This window comes from Peromyscus eremicus, chromosome 5 (assembly GCF_949786415.1).
Source record: "Peromyscus eremicus chromosome 5, PerEre_H2_v1, whole genome shotgun sequence".
Classification (NCBI taxonomy): domain Eukaryota; kingdom Metazoa; phylum Chordata; class Mammalia; order Rodentia; family Cricetidae; genus Peromyscus; species Peromyscus eremicus.
Genome location: NC_081420.1, coordinates 98,501,244 through 98,525,922, shown reverse-complemented (window position 1 = coordinate 98,525,922; position 24,679 = coordinate 98,501,244). Strand labels below are relative to the sequence as shown.

Below are 24,679 nucleotides of genomic sequence, written 5' to 3'. Positions count from 1 at the left end.
TAAATTAAACACAGAGGCCAGGCAGTGGTGGCACACACCTTTAATCCTAGCACTTAGAGGCAGAGATCCATCTGGATCTCTTGGAGTTCAAAGCCACCCTGGACTACATGAGATTGACTCAGTCTAGGAGAGAAACAGATCCAGGAAGTGGTGGCACACACGTTTAATCCCAGCACTAGGAAGGAAGTAATATGGCTAGGCGGAGAAAGGTATACAAGGCGTGAGGAGACAGGAACTAAAGCCGTTTTCAGCTGAGGAGCTTTTTTGGCTGGAGACCTTTCGACTGAAGACTCAGAGGCATTCAGTCAGAGGACTCGTGGAGTTGGCGAGGTGAGACGTGGCAGTAGCTTGTTCCTTTGTCTCTCTGGTGTTCAGGCAAATTTTATTAGGGTACACAATATATCACCACAGTACTGAATTTCATTTTTCTAGTAACCAATTTTTATTATCTTCTATAAGTTTGGGCCCCAATGGGTTGGGAGTTTAAGAAGGAAAACCCAGGCCTTTCCCCCATAGATAGAGATGTGTTGCTTAGACAACATTTTATCTGCCCCTCCAACATTCAACAGGAAATGCTCACAGTAGATGCTTAACAAAACGTAATGAAATGTAACATTTATTTGGCCTATATTTCAATATTTGACAGCAAAGTGTTCTTCATCAGCACCTAGTTTGAGAGATAAGAACAATCCCATCTATACTGCCCCAGCAATGACCAGCTCGGCCAAGCACCCAAAGACAGCCTGGAAGAAGCAGCTCTTCAAGCTGACTGGTGGTACTCTGGGTATGAAGGGGTGGTAGCAGCATGCACCTCTGTACACACTGGCCAGTGGGGAGGGCAGGGGAGAATAAGATGGAAGACAGGGGAGGGCAGAGAAGTGCCTTTGAAAAGGAAATTTAGAATTCCAGCAATGCAGGTGATGTGATCAATGGGAAGAGCCCCGAGCTTCCAGTTCTCAGGTCTCACCGAGGTGGAGTTAGAGGTCTCCACCTGCCAAGGGGGAACAAGACTCAACTTACATACTCTCTGGACTGGGGGAGAGATGAAATTGCTTTGGAAAATGGTTCTTCTAAGTGCTAGGTTTAACATACTCAGTACACTACTGGCCTCCCTGAACCAGAGAATGGAAAACGGCGACTTTGTTATTGTTCTTTTCATGCCTTTCCTTTTGTGAAGCCAGAATGTGAAAAAGCACTTATGTCTAAGAATCAAAATACAGTGTAAACATGGGGGATCTTATGAGTCTTGAGCTAAATTTCTGATTATTGGCAGGATGGTTCTGGAAAAGAAATATATATATTTATAATACGTGTGTGTGTGTGTGTGTGTGTGTGTGTGTGTGTGTGTGTGTGTGTGTGTGTTCATACCATTGGGTTGAACTATTTGAAATTGCCCATTTCAACTCCTGGATTTTTTGGTTTTTGGTTTTTCTCGGTTGGATGGTTTTTGCCTTTTTTGAGACAGGATCTCATTATGTAGCTCTGGCCATCCAGGAACTCACTCTGTAGACCAGGCTGGCCTCACAGAGATCCACCTGCCGTTGCCTACCAAGTGCTGAGATTAAAGGTTGTGTCATTATGCCCAGCTCCATTTTGACTGTTTTTGACCTGCAAAAGTCTGTAAGTGTAAGAAAAATGAAAAGGTTTAGACTTCTAAAGTAACTGCTCAGATGATTTTTTTTTTTGCTTGTAAACCAGTCCAGATCCTCTTTCTGAGTCTGCTGATGGCTACCGTCTACTCTGCAAGGGACTCCAGTCAGTTTTTCCTCCATCAAGCTATCTGGAAGAGGTTTTCTCACCGTTTATCAGAAATCAAACTTCTGGAAGATTTCTATCCCTGGGCCAACCACACCCTCCTTCCTAGCCTATATGGGGATTACAGAGGTAAGGACAGTTCTGGGGCAGACGGGAAGTACGAGACCCCTACTACAACCCATGGAAAACTAGAGAAAGGTCAGCCAGTTTCTCAATGGGCCACACCTCTGTGGACACTGCAAAGACCCTAGACTCCATCCAAGAAGCTTCAGTTAATGACTCATGGTGATCTGTGGAGTCTGATTCCCAATGGTGCATGTCACAGGAATCAGCACTGATTCTCGTACAGCATAAAAGTAACTGCAGGGACCCTGGGACTCAGCCACACCCTGAGTACAGGAATGTGGTCTAATAAGAATGGTCTTTACATGGGATGGGCTTTTGGCCACGTGTGCCATTTTTCCAGGCTCTCTGACTGTGTGTAAGTTGTCTGTGTGCTCACCAGTTTAGTCCCACAAACATGCATTGGACATCTACAGTCTGCAGGGACCTTTCCTAGGAGCTGAGTTTAAAAAAAAAAAATCAGTGCCAGGCAGTGGTAGCACATGCCTTTAATCCCAGCACTCAGGCAAAGGCAGGCAGATTTCTGTGAGTTCAAGGACAGCCTGGTCTAAGAGCCAGGACAGCTTCACAGAGAAACCCTATCTTGTGGGGAAAATGGTCAATGGTCATAATGAGATCCGTGTCCTCAAAAAGAAGCATTGCCAAGCTTCATCCTGCAGCATGTACAAAGACACTTCTTATTCACTGTGGTTTGGGTTGTTGCCAGTTACCCAGCTTTGCCGTGACATAACTTTGTGGCCTGCTGAGTAAGCTGAATTCTGGGAATCATTATTTCCATTTACCTCAGGGTTGGTGGCTTCATGGTGAGATTCAGGACATCGTCTATGTTCCTGAAGAGAAGCTGAAGGATATGTTCATCTTAGCAAGCACTTTCAGTCTCCTGCCAGTGCACTGGGTGTGTGAGCGTTCTTACAGAAGGCAACTCCTACTCATTGTATGGTGATTTTTTTTTCCAAGTACAGTTTTGGATGACAACAGTTTTAAGCTCAGGGAACATTCTATTTGTAATACATAACTCTATGCTGAATAAAATATTGACAAAACGATTAGAAGCCAAGATGGCAAAAGTTAAGGCCATAGAGGGGCTAGTCTCCTCTTGGCCTCCTTGGCTGCAGTATAGTACCACAGGATAGGGTATAGCACCACAGGATAGGGTTTAGCACCACAGTATGGGGTTTAGCACCACAGTATGAAGAGCAGACTGAGAGCCTGATCAGTGTGGAATCCTGGGTAGATTTCTCAACCTTTGCTCTGGATTCCTCCATTCAATGGGAAGAATCTCAGGCCCTGTCCTATATGACAGATCTGAGTACTCAGAATAAATAATGTCTGCACATGGTACTGACAGAGGAAGCACCGACTGTCATCCCTGGGGAAACGGAGCTTTGCCATACTGCTACTAAGATGGACAGACCTCAGGATGAAGATAACAAGCATGCCACAGATGGTCTTTATAATCCTGGCACTCGGGAGGTAGAGTCGGGATCTGAGGCCAGCCCAGGCTACTATGCAAGACCTCGTTTTAAAAAGAAATCTGTAGATGAAATTCTAAGTGGTCTTTTTAAATAAGGAACAAACACAGAGCCAAATGCAGAGTTAAAAGCCCAGAAATCAGAGCAGTAGCCAAGAGCTAAGACCACCTTATCTTACCACTCGCTGCTGTCCTTCCCCTGAGAGAGACCTTCTTCCTGTGTCCTGTCTTTTTATTGCCTTTCTGTTCTGCCTTCTCATTGGCTCTAAACCAACCACATGACTTCCTTGTCACTGCCTGTCTATACAGACCTCCAGGTCTCTATGGTTGGTACTAGGATTAAAAGTTGAGGTCACCTTGCTTTGGATGTGTCCTTGACCACAGAGACTCTGCCTGCCATGTGATCAGATTAAGGGCGTGTGCTACCACCGCCTGACTCCCGCTTACGGCTTGCTGTGACTTCTGATCCCCAGGCAACTTTATTAACATTCAAATAAAATCACATTTCAGCACAAATAAAATATCACCATAGAAATCCAGTCCAATAGGCACAGTGTGAAAAGCAGTTAAAAATCAACACTAGCATGTTTTATGTACTCAGCTCTTAAAAATCATTGTTTTCAAAACTGCTGCAGGCCAGTCTCATCTGTTCATCTTTTCTACTCAAGCCACTGACCTTTGGGAGAACTGACATAACGAAACCTGCTTGGAAGAAATTCGGGGAACAAATCTTTGGGGAGCCCACAGAGTTGCAGCCGTATTTAAAAAAAAAAAAAAAAAAAAGCCGGGGTTGGGGATTTAGCTCAGTGGTAGAGCGCTTGCCTAGCAAGCACAAGGCCCTGGGTTCAGTCCTCAGCTCCGGAAAATTAAAAAAAAAAAAAGCCATCTGACCTTGCCTCAGTTTCTCATGGGCCATGGTAGGGGTGTCTGGGAAGTGACTTAGTGTCAGTAAGTGGTGACAAACTATAAACATTGTCATGGATTTGGCTTTTCCCCTAATTTACCTAGGGGTGTCCCCAGCAGTATATATGAAGCCGCCTCTACTCAGTTTATCCACATATATGCAGAAGTCTGTTGTACAGATGCACTATAACTTCTATAGTCAGCATGTAGATAATCTCTGATGGTTTTAATACTAAGACTGTTGATATCATTACTGTTGTGAAACGGCAGCTAGAGAGAGGCCTTGGCAGGTGGAGCCAGAGACGCCATGCAGACTGCGCTCAGTGGAGAGTTCTGTTTGGTGGGGGGAAGAGAGAGGGGAGAGGGGAAGAGAGAAATAGGGAGGGAGGGAGAGAAAGAAGGGAGGGGGAGGTGTGTGCTACCTCGTGGTGAGAGGGGGAAGAGAGAGTAGGTAAAGGGGGAGGAGTCCTTTTTTTTTAATTTAATTTAATTTTATTTTATTTTACAATACAATTCAGTTCTACATATCAGCCACGGATTCCCTTCTTCTCCCCCCTCCTGCCCTCTTCTCTTTCCCCCCAGCCTACCCCCTATTCCCACCTCCTCCAGGGCAAAGCCTCCCCCAAGGACTGAGATCAACCTGGTAGACTCAGTCCAGGTAGATCCAGTCCCCTCCTCCAAGTGACCCTGCATAGGCCCCAGGTTTCAAACAGCCAACTCATGCAATGAGCACAGGACCCGGTCCCACTGCCTGGATGCCTCCCAAACAGATCAAGCCAATCGACTATCTCACCCATTCAGAGGGCCTGATCCCGTTGGGGGCCCCTCAGCCATTGGTTCATAGTTCATGTGTTTCCTTTCTTAAAGGGAATGGGAATGTAGGATGACACCAGGATGCTGGGCGGGGCCGGGTATTATCTGCTTATTGGCCAGGACTCCAAGAAGTGGGTCTGAATGCTAAAAATTACCTCACACATGTACAAATGTGTCTTGAGAAATTCCTTGCTAGGTCAGAGCATATACACATTTTTAACTTATTTTTGTATTTCATGTGTGTGTGCTGCCTATGTGAATGCATGTGTCCTGTGCATGTGCAGGAGTCTGTGGTGGTCTGAAGAAGGTGTTGGATCCCTGGAACTGGAGTTGTGGTTGTGAGCCACCGTGTGGGTGCTGGGAATTGAATCTGGGTCCTCTGCTAGGGCAGCAACTATTCTTAAACACTGGGCCATTTTTCTAGTCCTGATATATACAGTTTTTTGAAGCGTTTATCTAATTATTCTTTACCAATAAAAAATCAGGAGTCAAATATGGGGTAAGAACCTGAATGACCAGAGAAGCAGGGGAGCAGCCACCAGTGACTTCCTACCTCTTCTATCCCTCCCTCAAAAGGGCCAAAATCCTCTCTCAGCCCCACCTTACCACTTCCCTTCTCTTATCTGTCTACAGTCCTCCAAATCTCTATGGTTAATTTTGATCAGCTAGTGGCTAGCTCCTCCCTCTGACTCCAAGCAACCTTTATTTGTCAGAACACAATCATAATAGCACACAACAGTTTTCTAATTTATTTTTATGAATGTACCACATGTGTGCAAGTATCACTCGACTTGGGTGCTGGGAACCAAATTCAATCTTCTGGAAGAGTAATAAGTGCCCTTAACTGTTGTGCCATCTCTCCAGCCTCCTACATTTTTTTTCAAGGCAGGGCTTTTCTGTGTAACTGTTCTGTCTGTCCTAGAACTCACTCTATAAACCAGGCTGGCCTCAAACTCACAGAGACCTGCCGGCCTCTGCCTCTCGAGTGCTGGGATTAAAGGCGGGCAGTACCAGTGCCCGCATGTCCTACATTTTTAACTTTAAAAAAGATATTGCCAGGGCTGGAGAGTTGGCTCATGAGTTAAGAGCACTTATTGTTCTTGGAGAGAACCCAGGTTCAATTACTAGTACCCACAACTGTCTGTACTCAGTCTCTGGGAATCTGACACCCTCTTCTGACCTCGGGCACCAAACATGCATGTAGACATGCAGGCAAACACTCTAACAATAATAAGCCTAAAATAAGTATTACCAACTGAATGTGATGGTTCATATCTGAAACCCTGGCAGTTGGGAAGTAGATGCCAGCCTGGGCTACATACTGAAACTATCTCAAAACAAAACAAAAGAAACAAGGCCTTGGGATGTAGATTAGTGGTCAATCACCAGCACTGAAAAACTGTTTCCAGATTGCTCTGTGTCAATAAGTAATCCTATGAGCAAAGTACCAGAGCTGCCCACACCCGCAGCCTCATAGTGAAAGCATTTCCAAACTCTACATCGGGCTCTAGAACAGTACCAGGCTTTGCAGCCTGCACTCAGAAGAGAAATGTAAGTTAGAACTAAACCAAGGCCCCATTTTTCACCTTCGTAAAGGCGACCCTTTTTCCATTCTTCATCTCTACATATTTAAATCATAAAGCTGTGAGTCCACTGTTCAAAATCTCCCGGCAGAGACATTTAGAATAAATGTCAAATCCCTCCGGATGACAAGGGCCTGCTCCGCCCAGCCCTGACCTACATCCCTCCCTCATCCCTCTTCCTCCTCTAACCCCCATGTGCTCCCCCACAGCCACTGATGCGCCTGCCACTTTCATTAAGTACATCAATCACGCCATCACCTTGGGAGTCTTAGAACTTGCTGTCCCCTGCTGGCATCTACATTATGCTCTGTTGGGTCTCTCCCGTGCTGCTCCACCAGAGAAACTTCCCTGCCATCCTAACAGCACTGTCGCTCCTCACAAACACTACTTCCTGGCACTGAACATGGTGTGCTGTCTGTCCTGGGACCTCACCTGTGAGCTCTCCGTGGGTGGGAACGCCCCTGCATCCACCCTGTATTCCCAGCATCTAGAACAGGGCTCCGTCACGTCAGCACAGAAAGTGTGCTGCTGAAGAGTGAATGGGTGTCTAGTTTTCCATCTTTTGTTAGGTTTATCTTTAGGGTTCCTGTTTAAATGAGATATTCTATTCCTGCCCCTGTTGTAAGGGGTGTAGCTATTAGTTTGTGCCAAGTAACTCCGATAAATTATCATTTTTAAGTTAATAGATTTTCCATTGATCCTCTTAGTATATCTAGATAATACATATCATTTACAAATTGGCACACAATTTCATTTGTTTTTATACTTTTTGTCTGACTGCATTAGTTCATGTCTCTAAATGTTTTCAAAATCGCCAATGAAGTGTACTTGGATTGTCTCATTCAGTTAGCAACAAGACAATTTTTTAATTGTTTCTTTTACCTTCTCACTAGGATTTATTACTGATGGGAACTCCTTTCTTCTGGGCAATGTTTTGCTTCGCCAGATTCGCATCCCTAATGACACACTCTTCCCAGTATCTCTCCGTGAACAAGTGACCTCACATCCCCAACATCAGGAGGACAGAGAGAACTATGGGATTGGCTGGGCCCCCCCTGATACAAACATCACAGAAACAGACAGTATTTGGCATTATCAGAATCAGGAGATACTGGGAGGCCATCCCACCCAAGGGGAATATGCCACTTACTCAGGAGGAGGATACATTGTGAGACTTGGAAGAAACTCCAGTGCCGCAGCTAGGTGAGTCTGTGCCCTGGACAAGAGGCCCATTACAGGACAGCTAGAAATGTGGGCCCAGCTGAGATGTTCCAACAGCTATTGTAATGTTTCTGTACTGTCTCTGGTACTTATACACACTTCTATTTTACACTTCTAAGGGAAATAACATTATTATTATTATTATTATTATTATTATTATTATTATTATTATTATTATTTGTGTATGGGTATTTTGCTTGCTTGCACGTATATCTGTTCACCACATGTGTGCAGTGCCCTCAGAGGCCAGAAGAGAGTGTCGGATGCCCTAAGACTGGAGTCACAGACAGTTGTGAGCTGCTATGTGGCTGCTAGGAATTGACCCTGGGTCCTCTGGAAGAACAGCCAGTGCTCTTAGCCACTGAGCCATCACCCCAGCCCCTGAAACTACACCTTTAAATTTAAAAATTCCTTGGTCAACTTCAAGTTATAAATGTGTTTTGTTTTGTCAATTTGAAAAAAAAAAAGACTGTTTTTAATCTGAAAAGAGATTTTAGTTTCAGTTCTAGGGGTAGCTGAACTCAGGTGAGTCTGTCTGTCTTAGACACACTGTAATCTTCAAATATAAATGGAAACATTAGCCTCTGTGAACCATGATGTACACATCAACCCAAAGTTCAAACGCCAAACTAAATTGCCAAGGATTTACAAAGTAATTTAATACATGAATCCTGAGAGTCTTTGTCATTGTGCATGAAAAAGTCTAAATTAAAATAATTATTTTCTGCCGGGCAGTGATAGCGCACGCCTTTAATCCCAGCACTCAGGAGGCAGAGCCAGGCAGATCTCTGTGAGTTCAAGGCCAGCCTGGTCTACAGAGCGAGATCCAGGACAGGCTCCAAAGCTACACAGAGAAACCCTGTCTCAAAAAAATAAAAAATAATAATTATTATTATTATTTTCTGAGCAGGCAAAATGGCTCAGCAGATAAAGATGCTTGCCTCTAAGCATGATGGCCTGAGATTGATCCCTAGGTCCCCCAGAATAGGAGAGAACTGACTCCTTCAAGTTGTCCTCCGCCCTCCACAAATTCACCATGACAAACACATACCCCCAATAAATGTAACTATTTTTTTCATTCAAACTACTACACCATGCATTTATTTTTATTTTCATAAAGTAGGTCAGTATTACACTGGGAACAATTACATGATATAAAAAGTTCTGGACTAATTATAAGGTGATCTCCAAAAGCATTTGTCAGTCAAATATCATCTAAGAGTAGACATGTAAAAAGGAGATTATACATAACTACAAATGATATCACATATTCTCTTTCACAACATCAGGAAACTATAATATGCTTGCCTAATTTTACCTACACATACAAACACATTAGGAAGTCTGTATATACACTAGAGAAATAAACATAAACAGGAATATGATTTATAGTTCTGCTGTAGAAAGGCTCTTATTCTAAACAGACAGGCGTATAGATGAATAGATAATGATCATCCCACAGGGAACCTGAGTATGAAATTTACTGATGCTTAAGGGGAGACAGGGGGTGCTGTCAAAATGTAACAATATTTTAATATAAAACTTGTTTCAAGATTATAGCAGCAAGTAATTGCTCAAAAACAATGTCAATCAAATAATGGCATTTATACTGCTACACTTCTTTCACCTTTTGGTACTAGATAGGTGTTGGTGAGGAATATTTAATGTTTCAAATAGTAGTTGATGGAGTTTATGAAATTAATCCTGCCTTACAGATTAAATGTCAAATAGTGTTTCCTCAGTCTCTAACCTTGGTGTGACTACAACTGTGAACATCTTGTTTCTTAGTTAACCATCCATGTTACCACTGTGAGAGTTTGGGTGTTACAAGTCGTGAAGTATTTTATAGGAACACTAGATCAAGGAATGTGGCTTCTCGTGGGGTCTGTAACAGTGCCAGGGTACTGTCCTCCATTACAACATTGGATGGAGAAAGTAGCTGGCTCCATTTCCCTGTGTCTCCAGAGTTCTGCAGCATCTGGAGCAGAGGCGCTGGCTGGATCACTGCACGAAAGCCCTCTTTGTGGAACTCACAGTCTTCAATGCTAATGTGAATCTGCTCTGTGCGGTGACCCTCATTTTGGAATCCAACAGTGTGGGTATGGAGGCCTCCTCTCCTTGCTCTGCAACCTGGCTATCTCAGGACAAGGCCTCCTTTATTGATCGTATACCATTCATTCAAGTAGATTTAATTAGAATGATTACTCAGATGTATGATTTTTTGTTGTTGTTGTTTTTTTTTTTTTTTTGGTTTTTCGAGACAGGGTTTCTCTGTGTAGCTTTGCGCCTTTCCTGGAACTCACTTGGTAACCCAGGCTGGCCTCGAACTCACAGAGATCCGCCTGGCTCTGCCTCCCGAGTGCTGGGATTAAAGGCGTGCGCCACCACTGCCCGGCTTGTTGTTGTTGTTTTGTTTTGTTTTTCAAGACAGGGTTTCTCTGCGCAGCTTTGCGCCTTTCCTGGATCTCACTCCGTAGACCAGGCTGGCCTCAAACTCACAGAGATCCACCTGCCTCTGCCTCCTGAGTGCTGGAATTAAAGGCATGCGCCACCATTGCCCAGCTAGTAGTGAGCGTTTTTTTTTGTTTGTTTGTTTGTTTGTTTTGGTTTTTTTTTTTTTTTTTTTTTTTTTTGGAGCTGAGAATTGAACCCAGGGCCTTGTGCTTGCTAGGCAAGCACTCTACCACTGAGCTAAATCCCCAACCAGCGTATGGCCTTTTTTTTTTTTTTTAAGTCAAATAGTTCAACTAACAGCCTGTCTACCTCCTACTCCCCAGAGTAGTTTTAATTGGTATTCAATTTTTTATTACTTTTAAAAAATTTTTTATATTATTTGGGGTATTTTTTTGAGACAGGGTCTCTCTACATAGCCCTGGCTCTCCTGGAATTTGCTATGTAGACCAGGCTGTCCTCAAACTCAGAGAGAGCTCTCTCTCTTTCTGTCTTCTGAGTGCTGGGATTAAAAGCATGGATCACCATGCCGGGCTTTCCAATTTTTTAAAGTGTTGTTTATTCGTGGATTCCCAGTTTTAAGTGTCACTTTTTCTATAAAGAGGATTTAGCTTTTATACTCATATATATCCCTAACATGTGCACACCTTTCATCTCCCATTGTCTTCATTCTGAGTGTCCACATTGTCATAGCAGCATCTCACAGATAACCGGATACTAACTGGTAGTTTCCTTTACGGGAAGTCTGCCTGACCATCTCCCTTCCTCCTTCCTCTCTCCCCTAGAACTGACTTACAGGTCCTCCCATTAGCCACTGTGTACTGCTTTTAACTGGGAGCTTTTCCCTCCCAGACCAGCAGAACAAGCAGCTCCCACCCTTCTCTCTAAACCAGTGGTTCTCAACCTTCCTAGTGCTGCGACCCTCGTGTTAATACAGTTCCTCATGTTGTGGTGACCCCCAACCCTAAAATTATTTCACTGATACTTCATAACTGTAATTTCACCACTGCTAATAAATCATAATGTGAATATCTAATATACCTGATATGTGACCCCACAGGGGTCATGACCCACAGGATGAGAACCACTACTCAAAATGGACCTGAAGGCCTCCTGGGGTTCATTAAAGGGTTTTGTTTAACTGCCAAAGAAATGGGGGGGGGGGGGTTAAAAGCTTAAATCTTGAGATTTAACTGTATAAAGTAAGACAATTTTGTTCCTAAATGTACCAGGGGTACATCTCAGTTCCAGTGTTTCAGGGCTAATATTCACAAGACCTTTCATAAAATTATGGAAGTTTATAAACCATAAATCTTCACATTCTCACTGTCCTTTTAGGTCACATCTGAACCCTTGCAGTCCATCCTCATACAAGCATCTCCGTATTCATGGGGTATTAATACTTTACATTCTCAGCCCCGCTGTGCTGTAAGTTGAAATGAGGACACCTATTATTACAGGTGGTGAGCCAAAGGCTTATCCCTTTAGCTGAGATCCATCAGATATAGTCTTTCTCTCTGCCAACTTTAGTGAAGTTGACATTTCTCCAGTAGCTTGCCTATGATTCATTTCATATTCTGGACAGGTCTGCAGGAAATACTAAGTACAATGTGGAGACTGAAATGGTTGAAATAGATGGAACAGCAACAGTTGGAGTTGTTTTGTTTTATGAAACAGAGAAACGCTTAGATTCTTGATTTCCAGTTGTTCTTTTTATTAGGGACTTTCTTCACCTCTCTACAACTCGACTTGACTTCCCTCCGGTCATCAGAGAGGGGCTTGACTGGGATTATCTCACAAGTCACCTACTACCTTCTCGTCTGTTACTACGCCTTCAAACAGGTGAACTGTATGTCAGATGCGAGGACAGCCACCAGACGAACCCTCTCTGGAGGGGCCATCGGGACACGGTGCTACAATTACAGTTGCTATTTCAGTCCTTTTTCAAGGCCTGGGTTCAGAGGCTGACTGATTTCTACCAAGTAGAATAGCTCACTCAATTCTGGCATGTTCAAAGAATTAAGTCAGTTCTTAATACGTAATATTTCATGTAGTTTCTGTTTTTTTAAAAAAAATATTTATTTTGTGCATGAATGTTTTGCCTGCATGTATGTATGTGTACCACATGCCCACAGAATTCAGGTGTTGGCTCCCCTGGAGCTGGAGTTACAAATGGTTGCCAATTACCATATGAGTACAGGGAATTGAACTCAGGTCCTCTTCAAGAACAACCAGTGCTCTTAACCACTGAGCCATCTCTCCAGGCCCCTTATGCAGTTTCTTAACCCTTATATAAAGTAATGTTAAGAAAGTATGCTGAGCAAAAAGTACTAAAAAAAAATTAGGAATTATTGTAAACAGTATCTATTGCCAAGCTTGATAAACAAAAATTTTCAAGAATATTACTCAACACAATAGTTGAATCATCTCCAAGAATGATCATGTCTGTCTGATGAAAGTTTCATTAGCAACCAACTTTCCTGTTAGCAGTGTCTGAGTGATTGCAGAGCACTCCCACAGCCACAGCCCATGTGCTTTGCCTGCCAAAGTCCCAAGTGGCCAGACTAATTTCTTAGGGGCAGTCCTGGCTAATCGTCCAGACAACGGTGGTGACTGTGCTGTCTTTACTCAGGGCTGTCGGCTGAAACTGCAGAGGTGGGGGTTCCTCACTAGGAAAAGAAACCTTCTGGACACAAGCATAATCCTCCTTAGCTTCAGCATCCTGGGGCTCAACATGCAGCGCCTTTCTCTCCTTCATAAAAACATGCTGCAATACCGCCGTGACCGGGACCGGTAAGGGACCTGAGGCACACAGGCACACCTACTTCATGCCTAAGGCTTCCTGATCTATCCTCCTTTCTCTTCCATTTCCCCACCAGATCTGCTGTATTTGTCTTTGTATTTGTCCACTAGGCCTGCTAAGAGGCTCTGTGTTGCTCAGGTGTCTGTAGAAGATGATATGTTTAAGTTTCAGAGCAAGGGCTTGGAACTGGGGTTTCTTTGTATGCATAAAGCCCAAGATAAGACAAACAACATCCTTAAAAAAGGATACAAACCCAGTACAAAACACAGCTTTCCAAGAAGTGGCTGTTTTCAGGCATTTTTGTTTCTATTACCCATACAGGACTTTTAGATCAAGTATTTCTAAAGCCAAGGGCTTGAGATCTAAAACCTTTCCAAAGCACCGTCTTAAGTAACTTTATGTTGAACTGTTCTATACTGGGATAGTGAGTCTATGTAGCCCAGAAAGTTGTGGCAGCTGAACTCCAGGCTGCTGTGTGGCACTGCCTAGGCCAGTGGTTCTCAACCTTCCTGATGCTGTGACCTTTTAATACAGTTCCTCATGTTGTGGGGGCCTCCAACCATAAAGTTATTTTCATCACTACGTAACTGTAATTTTGTTACTGTTATGAATCATAATGTAAATATTTTTGGAGATAGAGATTTGCCAAAGGTGTCATGGCCCACAGGTTGAGAACCACTGGTTTAGGCCTTAGGCAACAAAGTGTCTGTGGTTGCCAACTTGCATATAGCCACAGGAGCTCTCTAAGTAAACTGGTTGCTATGACATAAGATTATGTACTTCACACAACAAAACTGAACAAATCTCTTCCTCTTCTTCTCGGTGCTATGACAGCTCACTGGTGTCTCTACGGTCAGAGACCATGGGAGTGTTAGACACAGGCCAAGATGATGGCAGGTCTCTAGGCTCTCCTTTTGAGAGATTCAGCACCAATGACAATGGAGGCGAGTCCTCATTTCTAGGATCAATATGAAGGAAAGAAATCAGCTAGGAGCTGCCTTGAAAGGCTTTTCAGGAGAGCTCCCAGCCCAGGGGCCATGCTAGAAAGCAGTTTCCCCGCAGTGGGTGTTTGACCTAATGGACCCCGGCTGCTAACCTTCTGCAGAGGAAGCCCTGGTGAGGCTGCTGACAGGTGATGGCAGCTCCTGCTTCATGCTGAGGAATTGCCGGTTGGCTTTCCTTGGTTACAGGTTCATCAGCTTCTCCGAGGCACTGAAAGTGAACACAGCTGTCACTCACCTCATGGGCTTCCTGGTTCTGTTGGCAACTGTGCAGCTGTGGGACCTACTGCGACATAATGCCCAATTGCAGGTCATCAGCAAGACACTGAACAAGGCCTGGGATGAGGTGGTGGGCTTCATCCTGATCATCATGATCCTGCTGAGCAGCTACGCCATGACTGTAAGCCCCAAAGCCCAGCATCTTCCCCAAGGGCTGAGTCCTGTCTGTTCCCTCAGAAAAGGCCACCACACATCAAACCATCAGATTAACAGTGGGTTTTTAAAGGTCAGGTAGGAAAGCTGGATTTAGTCATGTTCCATATTTAATGTGTTCTTTTAAGGAGTTTTTAAACTTTATTTCTATTTTGTTCATTTATTTATTTGTAGATTTATTTATTTCTATTTTATGTGCATTGGTGTTTTGCCTGCATGTATGTCTGTAAGGGTGTCAGATCCCCTGGAGATGGAGTTACAGTTGTGAACTGCCATGTAAGGACTGAACCCAGATCCTCTGGAAGAGAACCAGTGCTCTTAACCACTGAGCCATCTTTCCAGCCCCCATGTTTAGTGTCTTAAACCCAGATGTTTGTGATGTCTCTAAGATACAAAGTGAGATCAGATGTAGTATGGAGTTCAGATAAATTTTGTAGCCACAGTGACTTGAATGGCCACAGGGAATTTCCATTGCTTCTATTGGCCATATCAAGCACCTCAGGGCAGAAATGTTATTACCATTGACTGGCCTTTCTCCTGTTCAGTTCAACCTGCTGTTTGGATGGAGCATCTCTGACTACCAGAGTTTCTTCAGCTCCACAGTGACTGTTGTTGGCCTCTTGATGGGAATTTCTAACCACAAGGAGGTAAGATAGATAGATGATAGATGAGGAATGGACGGACAAACGGACAGACAGACACAGATAAATAAGAGTAGAAGCAGCCTCATTTCCTTTCAGATTCCTGTTTGGCTTAGTAGCTTTAACGAGTGGGATGGTAAGGTTGCTTATTAAGAAACCTTGCGCTGCACAGGATAAGGAGAACCTACACCCTTTGCCCTTGTCTCAAAGTAGTGCCTGGGCACGACACCGCACTACTCACCATCCATTGCTTCCTAAGCACTTATGCTCCTCCTCACCTCCTCTTCCCCCATGCCCTCATTCTTCTGCCAGAACAGCCCAAGCTGCTGAGGCTCTCAAAGGCCCTCTGAAACTGTGTGACGAACTAACCAAAGGTCGTGCCAGAAAGAACGCATTCGTTCTTTTCACAGTTAACACACGTGTTGTGGAATATTAGTTTAAGATGTGTTTACATTTATTTATGCTGTGGAATATTTATTTACAGTGCAAAGGTTGTTGCATTTGTTTAACACTGTAAAGCTGTGTTACTATGCCTGTCTGAAACACCTGATGGTCTGATAAAGAGCTGAATATCCAGTAGCTAGGCAGGAGAGGGATAGGCGGGGCTGGCAGGCCGAGAGAATAAATAGGAGAAATCTAGGCTTGAAAAAGAGAGAGCGAAGAGCGAGAAAAGGAGAAAGAGAAGACACCAGGGGCCAACCACAGAGTAAGAAGAAAAGAAAGATATAAAATGAACAAAGTATAGAATAAAGGTAAAAAGCCCACAGGCAAAATGTAGAAGAGAAACAGGATAATTTAAGTTTAGTTAGAAAAGCTGGCTAGAAACAAGCCAAGGCCAGGCATTCATAAGTAAGAATAAATCTCTGTGTATTTATTTGGGAGCTGGGTGGCAGGTACCCAAAGATTTAGAAAACAAACAAAAAAACAAAAACTACACACACATCTTGGTGAGTTTACTCTTTGCTCACCCACATAAATCCTTGTCTTCCTATATTACATAGAGGACAAGGTACTTCACAAAAAATTATGTTTGAGTTAGGTATGCTGGTTAGAACATTAAGATAATTATAAAAAAGGCACACAGTCCCATAAATGTAATTTTACACAAAATGAACCAAGTGAAGGGGAGACTTCAAATAGGCATCTTATGAGGATTTGAGTCCTAACACTGAAGGGCTTATGTGATCAGGAAATTAGTGGAACTAGTGACACTTATACAATTAATCACTCTGCTGACTCCTTGTCTTAGTCGGGGTTTCTACTGCTGCAATCAAACACCCTGAACAAAAGCAACTTGGGAGGAAAGGGTTTATTTGGATTACATACCCTCACAGTCTACTGATGGAGGCCAAGACCTGAACTCGAGGCTTGCAGGAACCTGGAGGAAAGAGCTGATGCACAGGCCATGGGTTCTCCTTACCAGCTAGCTCCTCATAGCTTTGCTTGGCCTGCTTTCTTATAGAACCCAGGGGCACCGGTCTAGAGTGGTACCACCCACAATGGGCTGGGCCCTGCCACATCAATCACTGATTAAGAAAACGCCAACCAGACCAATGACTCTGCAATGAACACTTGCAAGTAAAGAAATATGGACAAAAGGATATACTGTGTGATTCACTGTGTCACATTACAGCTTCTGTGACAAGATTTTTTTCTTTTAATTTTCATTTTGTGGGGGAGATTGCAAGGGCAGAGGGCAGATATGAAGGGACAGGGAGATGAATGGTATGAGGATGCATGATGTGAAAAATACACAGAATAAAGTTAAAAAAGAAAGAAAGAAAGAAAATGCTCTACAGGCTTGCCTACAGCCTAATCTTATAGATGCGTTTTCCTCCTCTCAGAAGACTACAGTGTGTGTCAAGTTGACATAAAACTAGCCAGCACACCAGTGATTCAAAGATTACTGATTAAATAAGTTAAATCAGCAGCTTTCTTCCCAAGAAAGGATGCAACTGTTATTTGTATACTGTTATGGTTGCAGCTGTATTCACCAGGGAATCAGTCATTGGTTAACAGGCCTTAGTAGCAACAATGAAAAGGCCAACAACAAAGGAGAAAAAAAAACCCACCATTTGTTAAAAAGAGCACCTTAAGCCAGGCGGAGGTGGCACACACCTTTAATCCCAGCACTGGGGAGGCAGAGCCAGGAGGATCTCTGTGAGTTCGAGACCAGCCTGGTCTACAGTGTGAGATCCAGGACAGGCACCAAAACTACACAGAGAAACCCTGTCTTGAAAAACAAACAAACCAACCAACCAACCAAAAGTATTTTCCTTTGAATCTTTTTCTCTCCGTGGTTTCATCAGATTCAACTGTGTACTTAGAAATAAATCCCAGATGTTAGCACAGGGTGTAAACTCCAAGAGGCCTTACTGTCTTCCCAGGTCATCGCTCTCTACCCGGTCCTCGGCTCCTTTCTGGTCCTCACTAGTATCATCTTGATGGGACTTGTGATCATTAATCTTTTTGTTTCTGCCATTCTCATTGTTTTTGGAAAAGAAAGGAAGGCCCTTGAGGTGAGTAACTGGTCCAGTAACTGAACAATTGACTGTCACGATTTCCTATAACTGGAAAGTGGTTCTCAACCTTCCTAATTCTGTGACCCTTTAGTACAGTTCCTCATGTTGTGGTGACCCCCACCATAAAATAATTTTCGTTGCTACTTCATAACAGTTATTTTGTTACTTTGTGAATTGTGATATAAATATCTGTTTTCTCTAATGGTCTTAGGCAACCCCTGTGGAAGGTTGATTTGATCCCAAAGGGGTCACAACCCACAGGTTGAGAACCACTGCTTTAATACAGGTATGGTGGCACACACTTGTAATGCCAACATTTGGAAGTGGAGATAGAACTCAGAGTTCAAGGCCAATCTGGGTTACAAAAGTTAAGACACCATGACATAATGCACATTTCCTTGAGTGGCCTCAGTTACTTTCCTAGGAAATCAAATTGCCAAGACATAAACAACCGGTCTCCAACCATTCAGTAGACATTCCCTACATCTGACAGTAAGCCATTATTAGTGTCTTTACTATATTTATGAGCTTTTTGGAGGGGTATCTTTGGTATTTTCACCTACAATCTCAGGTCACTAACTTTTCTCTCTGTCTTCAAATACTCAGAAAGAAGCTACACTGACAGATATGTTACTACAAAAGCTCTCAAGTTTGTTAGGAATCCGCCAGCACCAGAATCCTGCATCTGAGAAGCCTGCTGACAACACTGGGTATTGACATCTGTGTCTTAAGATGAACTATCTTAATCGCATTATTGCCTAGCCTAGCTTACATTTTACTGTATTATTGATAATACTTTACATTTCATGACAGAAGTGTAACACTTAGTGTTAGTGGAGAATCAAAATCCTATTGTCTCCATAACCTTGCTGATGGACTTCAGCAGTTTAATAAGGAGAATGATATGCTAAGTACATAGCACAATCCAGCTATACTGCCAACTAGCAGGTAACAGAATGCTCACCACTCATGCCAAGATTGAGCTCAACTGCAGCTTACTAAAAACAGAGTAGCAGGCAAGCAAATTCATAGATGCTATCTGAGCTCAAGTCCAGGGATGGAAATGAGCCCCAACAGCTCCTGACACCTGCAGTCCTAAGGGAGTGGAAAGTGAAGACTGGATCTGGCTTATACACTAATTATGAGTCACCTGGGTAAAATATTCTCCACTAAAATCCATTCATTTGACCAACACTAGAGAAAACAGGACATGAGATCTTTATTAGCAGCTACTGAGCTATGAGACAAAACAATCAAAAACAATGAAGTTGCTTAAAACAGGTATGTACAGAAATATACATAAGCAAAAAATCTCATCTTCCAGTCCCAAAGCTAACCTCTTGGGGAAGGGTAGCTTTGGCTAGGGGCAAAGAAGCACATATGTTACCATAATAAAGAGTCATATCCACCCAGGAAAGCAGTGAGCTACAGCCACATGGCACTAAAACTTAAGATAGCAGTTTGTAAAGATTCCCTTAATCATAAAAGTTTTCAAATGAAAACGTTATCCCTCCTTTCCTGTAGGCTTCCAGCTCTCTACCCAAGAGACTTGAGTATTTCTATTAAGGCAACTGGAAGCCCACCGAGGCTTGGATAGAGACCTATGCTTTCCACCTAACATGCTATGAGAAAAACAAATTCCTATAGTGCTGCTCTTTCCTAAAAGGGAAACACAGCACTCAAAATAAAGCAAAAGGCCACAGAGGGCTCCCTGAGAATCCAGTAGAACTAAGAGAGAACTTTTCCAAACAAACTTTGCAACTGGATCCAGGTGGAACAGTGCCCTGCAGCAAGGAGTAGTGTATAGGTCAATGAGAGGCCCTGCCTCCAGGAACCGTGACAGTGGCTTCCTGAGCCATCTAACTCATTTGAGAAAACACATGGCGGCCATGATTCTCTCTACAATCAGCCCCATGCAGAGGGATGCATTTACAAGTCAAGGTTGAAACACGTCATAGGGTACTCTCTTCCATGGTCCAGCCATCTTTGGCAACTCTACCCACAATACTTCTCACTCCTTTGGAAATGGAATGGCCAGGAGAGAACCAAGGATCCATGTGACAGAAAGACAGACAGGCAAACACAGCCACCAGAAGCCAACTGCTCCAGGCACAGTCTCTAGCTGTTAGTCTCTTAGTGTCACTAGAGAACTGGAAAGCAACACGACTGGTAGAGCAGCAGAGAGCCCCAAGGAGAGTGCTCAGTGATGGTTAACAGATGAAACGGAATTTCATGGAGATGCATTGTTACAAGGAAGAACTGTTCAGTCTCAACTTCCTGGTTTAAGAGACCTATGTTTTCTTTTTCAGTTCCTCGAATCTCCGAGAAAGATCATCGAAGTCTATGTCTTCTGATGCTGAGGTACTGGCTCCAGCAGAAGCAGTTGGGAGTGTGTCTGGCACAGACGGCAACTCTGGCAATACAAAGTTGTTGTAATTATCCATGGGTCTGGAAGGGGGCTTTGCAGGAGCTTCTGGCTTGGGTCCTAATTAAATCAGGGCAAAGAGCACAATGTTACAAATAGCAGAGAAATGACTCAGCCATCCTTTGACAAAACTACCACCCAAAAACCCCACAATCCCTTTGGCAGAGGACAGAAAAAGATCAAACTGGAGAGGCTGGGGATGCAGCTCAGTTAGCAGAGTATTTGCCTAGTATACACAAAGCTCTTGGTTTTACCCCAGCACTGCACACGCTGGGTATGGTGGTTTATGCCCATCATGGCCAGCACTGGGGAGGTAGAAGCAAGAGGATAAGGAAGGCTAAGGTCATCTTAACACTGGTACTATTTGATGTAATAGTCTAGTCTGTATTAAGTCTTCCAGTTTGCTTTTTTTCTTCTCCTTCTCTTTCAGCACTGGAGATCAAATCCAGGGACTTGAACATGCTAAGCAAATGCCCACCACTGAACTTACAGCCCCAGCTTCCCAGTGCTGGTATTACAGACGAACCACCACACCCAACTTCTCCCATTTTAAATGTGCTTTCTGCGGTGCTAGCAGCACTTCATTTTTTAACTTATTGAACAACTTTAATCATGCTTACTTTATGAAAACTCACCCTTATTGTTTGTGCTGTTTAGCCCTGTGTGCTGGCTAGTTTATATCAACTAGACACAAGCTAGAATCATTTGGGAAGAAGGAACCTCAATTGAGAAAATGCCCCCACCAGATTAATGCCTCCCCTAGGTGGGTGGTCCTGAGTAGTATAAGAAAACAGGCTGAGCAAGCCATGAGGTTGAGCAGGTAGAGAGCATTCCTCCACGGCTTCCGCTTCAGTTCCTGCCTCCAGATTCCTGCCCTAAATTTGACAATTTGGACTATGATATGGAAGTGTAAGCAAAATAAACCCTTCCTCCTAGAGTTACTTTTGATCATGGTGTTTTATTACAGCAATAGAAACCTAACTAAGACACCAATATGTCACTTCAAAAAACAGCTGGGGTGGAGGGTTAGAGTGATGGCCCAGTGATTAAAAGCTCTTCCAGAGGACCCAGAACCCACATGGCCACTCACAACAGTCTTAAATCCAGTTCCAAAGGATCCAATACTCTCTTCTGGTCTCCAGGGGCGCTGCATGCATGTGGTGCATAGACATACACACACCCATATACACAAAATAATGAAGTTTTTTTTTTTTAATTAGGGAGGCCTAGAGAGATGGCTCAACCATTAAAAGCACATGTTACTCTTCCAGAAGTTCCAAGTTCAGCTTCTACCTTATATCAAAACCACCTTTCAAGCCAGACTTGGGCGAGGGGGCATGCCTTTGATCCCAGCACTTGGGAGGCAGAAGCAGGTAGATCTCTGAGTTTGAGGCCAGCCTTGTAGTCTATAAAGTGAGTTCCAGTACAGCCAGGGCTATACTGAGGAACTCTGTCTTGGAAAAAAAAAAAAAAAAAAAAAAGGAAAAACAACCACCTAACATTGCAGCCCCAAGAGAGTCCTCCAGCCTCCACAGAGACCTGCACTCACGTGTATAAACCCACATACATATATATAATAAAAAATAATAAAAATGTACTTTAAAAAACTTAGGTGACTAAAAATAAAACACAGAATTGGAAGATTGGGGCTAGGAAAAATATTTTATGTTTTAAAGCAAGAAGTCCTGAGTTCTGTGTTAGACACATTCTATTTGAAAAGAGGACATGGTCCTTGGGTGAATGCCATGGCCATGGAGAGAGGAATAGTGAGAGAAGAGGATTCAGCAGCGTGAAGCTTTCTGAAACACTCACCAACAATCTGTGCAGAAGAAACATTTTTATCACCATTAATGTCATCAACCTGTAAAACACAGATTGTTACCAAAGGAAAAGACAATGAAAGGCATCTCTAGACAAAGAACTAATACTGGTATTAGCCCCTGTGTTTTCCAAAAGCTAAGCTGTTCACCAAAAGCAACAGAATTTGCTCTGAGGAAAATGCCTCCTAGTCTGTCCATGCTTCTCTAAACCACATGGACACCATGCCAACCTCTGAACTGCTAAGCAAAAAGAAAGAGAAGTCTTACCACACTGTGACACTTTTCAGCTTCCAGGCAAAGCAAACTAGTAAATCTACAAGTACCAAGGCCTCAAGGACTGGTGAAGATCCACCTCATTCCATACACAGTTGACCATGTTTTAATACATGGAATACTAAAACGTGAGAAAGACTCAGTTCCAGGAGAAAACACATCAACTAGAGATGAAAACCAATGGGAAGAATGATAAGCAAACTAAGGATCAGGGAGAGCTTCCTAGGTGAGCAATTTACATAGCAAATCCCATACCAACTTGTTTTCTAAGTAAACCATAGGCTGGAAACAGCTCTCAAAGACATGTATGTGAGTCATGTCCATATATATATGCAAGACTGGCAGAAAACAAGTAATTGTGAAGCAGAGCTGCTCTTACAAACAGTTCAAGACATCTTTACTACATGAGCTATTTACGCAATTACCCCAAACCCCTAAGCAGTAGGGACTGCACCTAGGGCCTGCTACATGATAGACACACACCTGACCACTCAACTACTTCCCAATGGTTTTTACTCTTTATTTTGAATCAAGGTCTTATATTTGTGATCTATCTATTTCAGCTCCCAAGCTGCTAAGATGACTGACCTGTGCCACAGGTTTGCTCTATATAAGTTTTAACTGTAAGAATAAAATGTGAAACCAACACTACAGGCCAAAAACGACTAACTAAACACTTTTGTTTAAGTCAAATACCATTACTATTCTTCCCCATGAATACTGAAAACTTAAAAATAAAAAAACTGATGCTTTAATATATCTTAATATCAAATTATACAGTAGCTCAATGTGATTCTCAGACTAGCTAGTAAAACAAATATATCTGGATTAAGTGCTCTAGTAGGGCTCTACAACTTTCTTTTTAACTTTTTTTTAGATAAGCTCATGTAATCCAGGCTGACCTTGAACTCCTGATCCTCCAAAGTGCTGAGACTATAGGCATGTGCCACCATGCCCATAAGAGACTGTAACTTCCTAAGAGCAGCTCCTTCCTGATTCCTGGCCTCAGTGCTGACACAGCATGCCCACCACAAATGCCACCAACAGCGCTCCCCATCTCCAGGGCAGTATGAAAGCAACGAAGAATCCCAAAGCAAGAGCAATACCCATACTAAGTTGATCAAAAGTTTGCCTTCCCTGTTATTATTTTGCTCTCTTCATGGGATTCACTCTCCTGCCGTTTATCAAAGAGCTCAGGCACTTACAGATTCATACGATGGGGGAGTTGCTGGTATCTGAGGTGGGTGAATGTTAGGAAAGGCCTGGTAAGTCCCCACTGGCAATCCACTGAAATCCGACTGCAAGAGAAAAGCAGTATCAGAAACACTGCTCCCAATCTGTAACTTCTGTGTGGGATGGGAAGAAATATGTGTGAACACACACACATTATGTATGTATGTATGTATGTATGTATGTATGTATGTATGTATGTATGTATTTAAGCTCCTCAAAGCAAAGAAAGGCTCAAAAGGACCACATGTGGTCAGAAAGACTGAAAGTTTAAAGACCTGTGGTCAGAAAGACTGAAAGTTTAAAGACCTACAAAGGTTATTCCTCAAATTACCACCTCAAGTGCTTCAGTGTCTGTCTCCAAGGAAAAAAATTGAATCATCTTCTTGTTATAAATAACCTACTGTAAAACCGACATCCTATCAACAAGGGTTTTTCAGCCTGGTAATAAAGGAAAGTTTACTTTCAGAAACAAAACAAAAAACAAAAAACTACTAGCATTACTGCAACAGGTACCCAGGTATTTAGTAACCTTTTCCTACCACTATCTTTAGATTTTTCTACTTCAGTACTTGCAGCAGAAGCCAAGGACTTTCCTCAATCTGATACTGTTCCTCAACACACTTGCTTGGTTACTCAGCTAACACAAATATTCTTATTGTTCTGTAACCCTGGAAACTTATAATTCCTCAGTGTGTTTACAGAGCCTCTATGTCCTCTTCTGCAACATTTTCTAAAGCTCACATCCACACTTTCTTTATATACACATACTTACTGGTCCCTTTGGCAGGGGATATGAGAAGGGAGCATTTGGAGAGGGCATGGGCATAGGCATGGGCATGGGCATGGGCATTGGCACTGTTCCATCAGGTCCACCAACAGGAGCTGTGAACCCGCCCCCTCCTCCTCTTCCAGGACCACCTTTCTTCACATCATCTGTAAATCCAACATCAATAAGATCTGTCTCCACCCCAGCAGGAGCTTCTGCCTAAGAAAAAGACACAAGTACTTAATCCATGTCCACAACCATGTTCCCTAGGAAAGTCTAAGTATACACATATAAGCATAAGTTGTTTATTCTGGAGTCCTTACAACATCAGCACCTGCAGGGAGAGTGCAGGTGGGGAAAACACTACACTGCAATGCTCCACCACAGCCTCAGATGATTCCCTAGGAAATAAGGGAATCTACAAAGGTCTCCAAGAGAAGGAA

At 43.2% G+C, this 24,679-nt stretch overlaps 2 protein-coding genes and 1 long non-coding RNA gene across 7 annotated transcripts in view; 2 read left to right on the top strand and 1 right to left on the bottom strand.

The window, feature by feature from the left end:
- The window catches only part of Pkd1l3 (polycystin 1 like 3, transient receptor potential channel interacting), a 60,214-nt gene extending 41,778 nt beyond the window's left edge, over positions 1 to 18,436 (top strand). The window contains 10 exon segments of the mRNA XM_059264034.1: positions 647 to 784; positions 1,699 to 1,884; positions 7,542 to 7,851; positions 9,835 to 9,968; positions 12,041 to 12,162; positions 12,953 to 13,113; positions 14,314 to 14,524; positions 15,102 to 15,203; positions 17,585 to 17,716; positions 18,326 to 18,436. Coding sequence (XP_059120017.1) covers positions 647 to 784; positions 1,699 to 1,884; positions 7,542 to 7,851; positions 9,835 to 9,968; positions 12,041 to 12,162; positions 12,953 to 13,113; positions 14,314 to 14,524; positions 15,102 to 15,203; positions 17,585 to 17,716; positions 18,326 to 18,436 — 1,607 coding nt within the window.
- Positions 18,437 to 18,921: 485 nt separating this feature from the next.
- Positions 18,922 to 24,679, bottom strand: part of Ist1 (IST1 factor associated with ESCRT-III) — a 32,504-nt gene continuing 26,746 nt past the window's right edge. For 2 of the 5 annotated variants that reach the window (XM_059264031.1, XM_059264030.1), the window contains exons 7-10: positions 24,243 to 24,455; positions 23,443 to 23,535; positions 21,957 to 22,005; positions 18,922 to 20,204 (exon numbers count right to left, since the gene is read on the bottom strand). In XM_059264031.1, coding sequence (XP_059120014.1) covers positions 20,011 to 20,204; positions 21,957 to 22,005; positions 23,443 to 23,535; positions 24,243 to 24,455 — 549 coding nt within the window. In that variant the 3' untranslated portion in view covers positions 18,922 to 20,010. Of the gene's footprint in view, positions 20,205 to 21,956; positions 22,402 to 23,442; positions 23,536 to 24,242; positions 24,456 to 24,679 lie in introns of all 5 variants that reach the window. The other 3 variants (XR_009379428.1, XR_009379427.1, XM_059264032.1) reach the window with 3 other exon arrangements.
- On the top strand, positions 19,434 to 20,778 carry LOC131911729 (uncharacterized). Its single transcript, XR_009379430.1, has 2 exons — positions 19,434 to 20,080; positions 20,575 to 20,778. It is a non-coding gene; the product is annotated as an uncharacterized LOC131911729 (long non-coding RNA).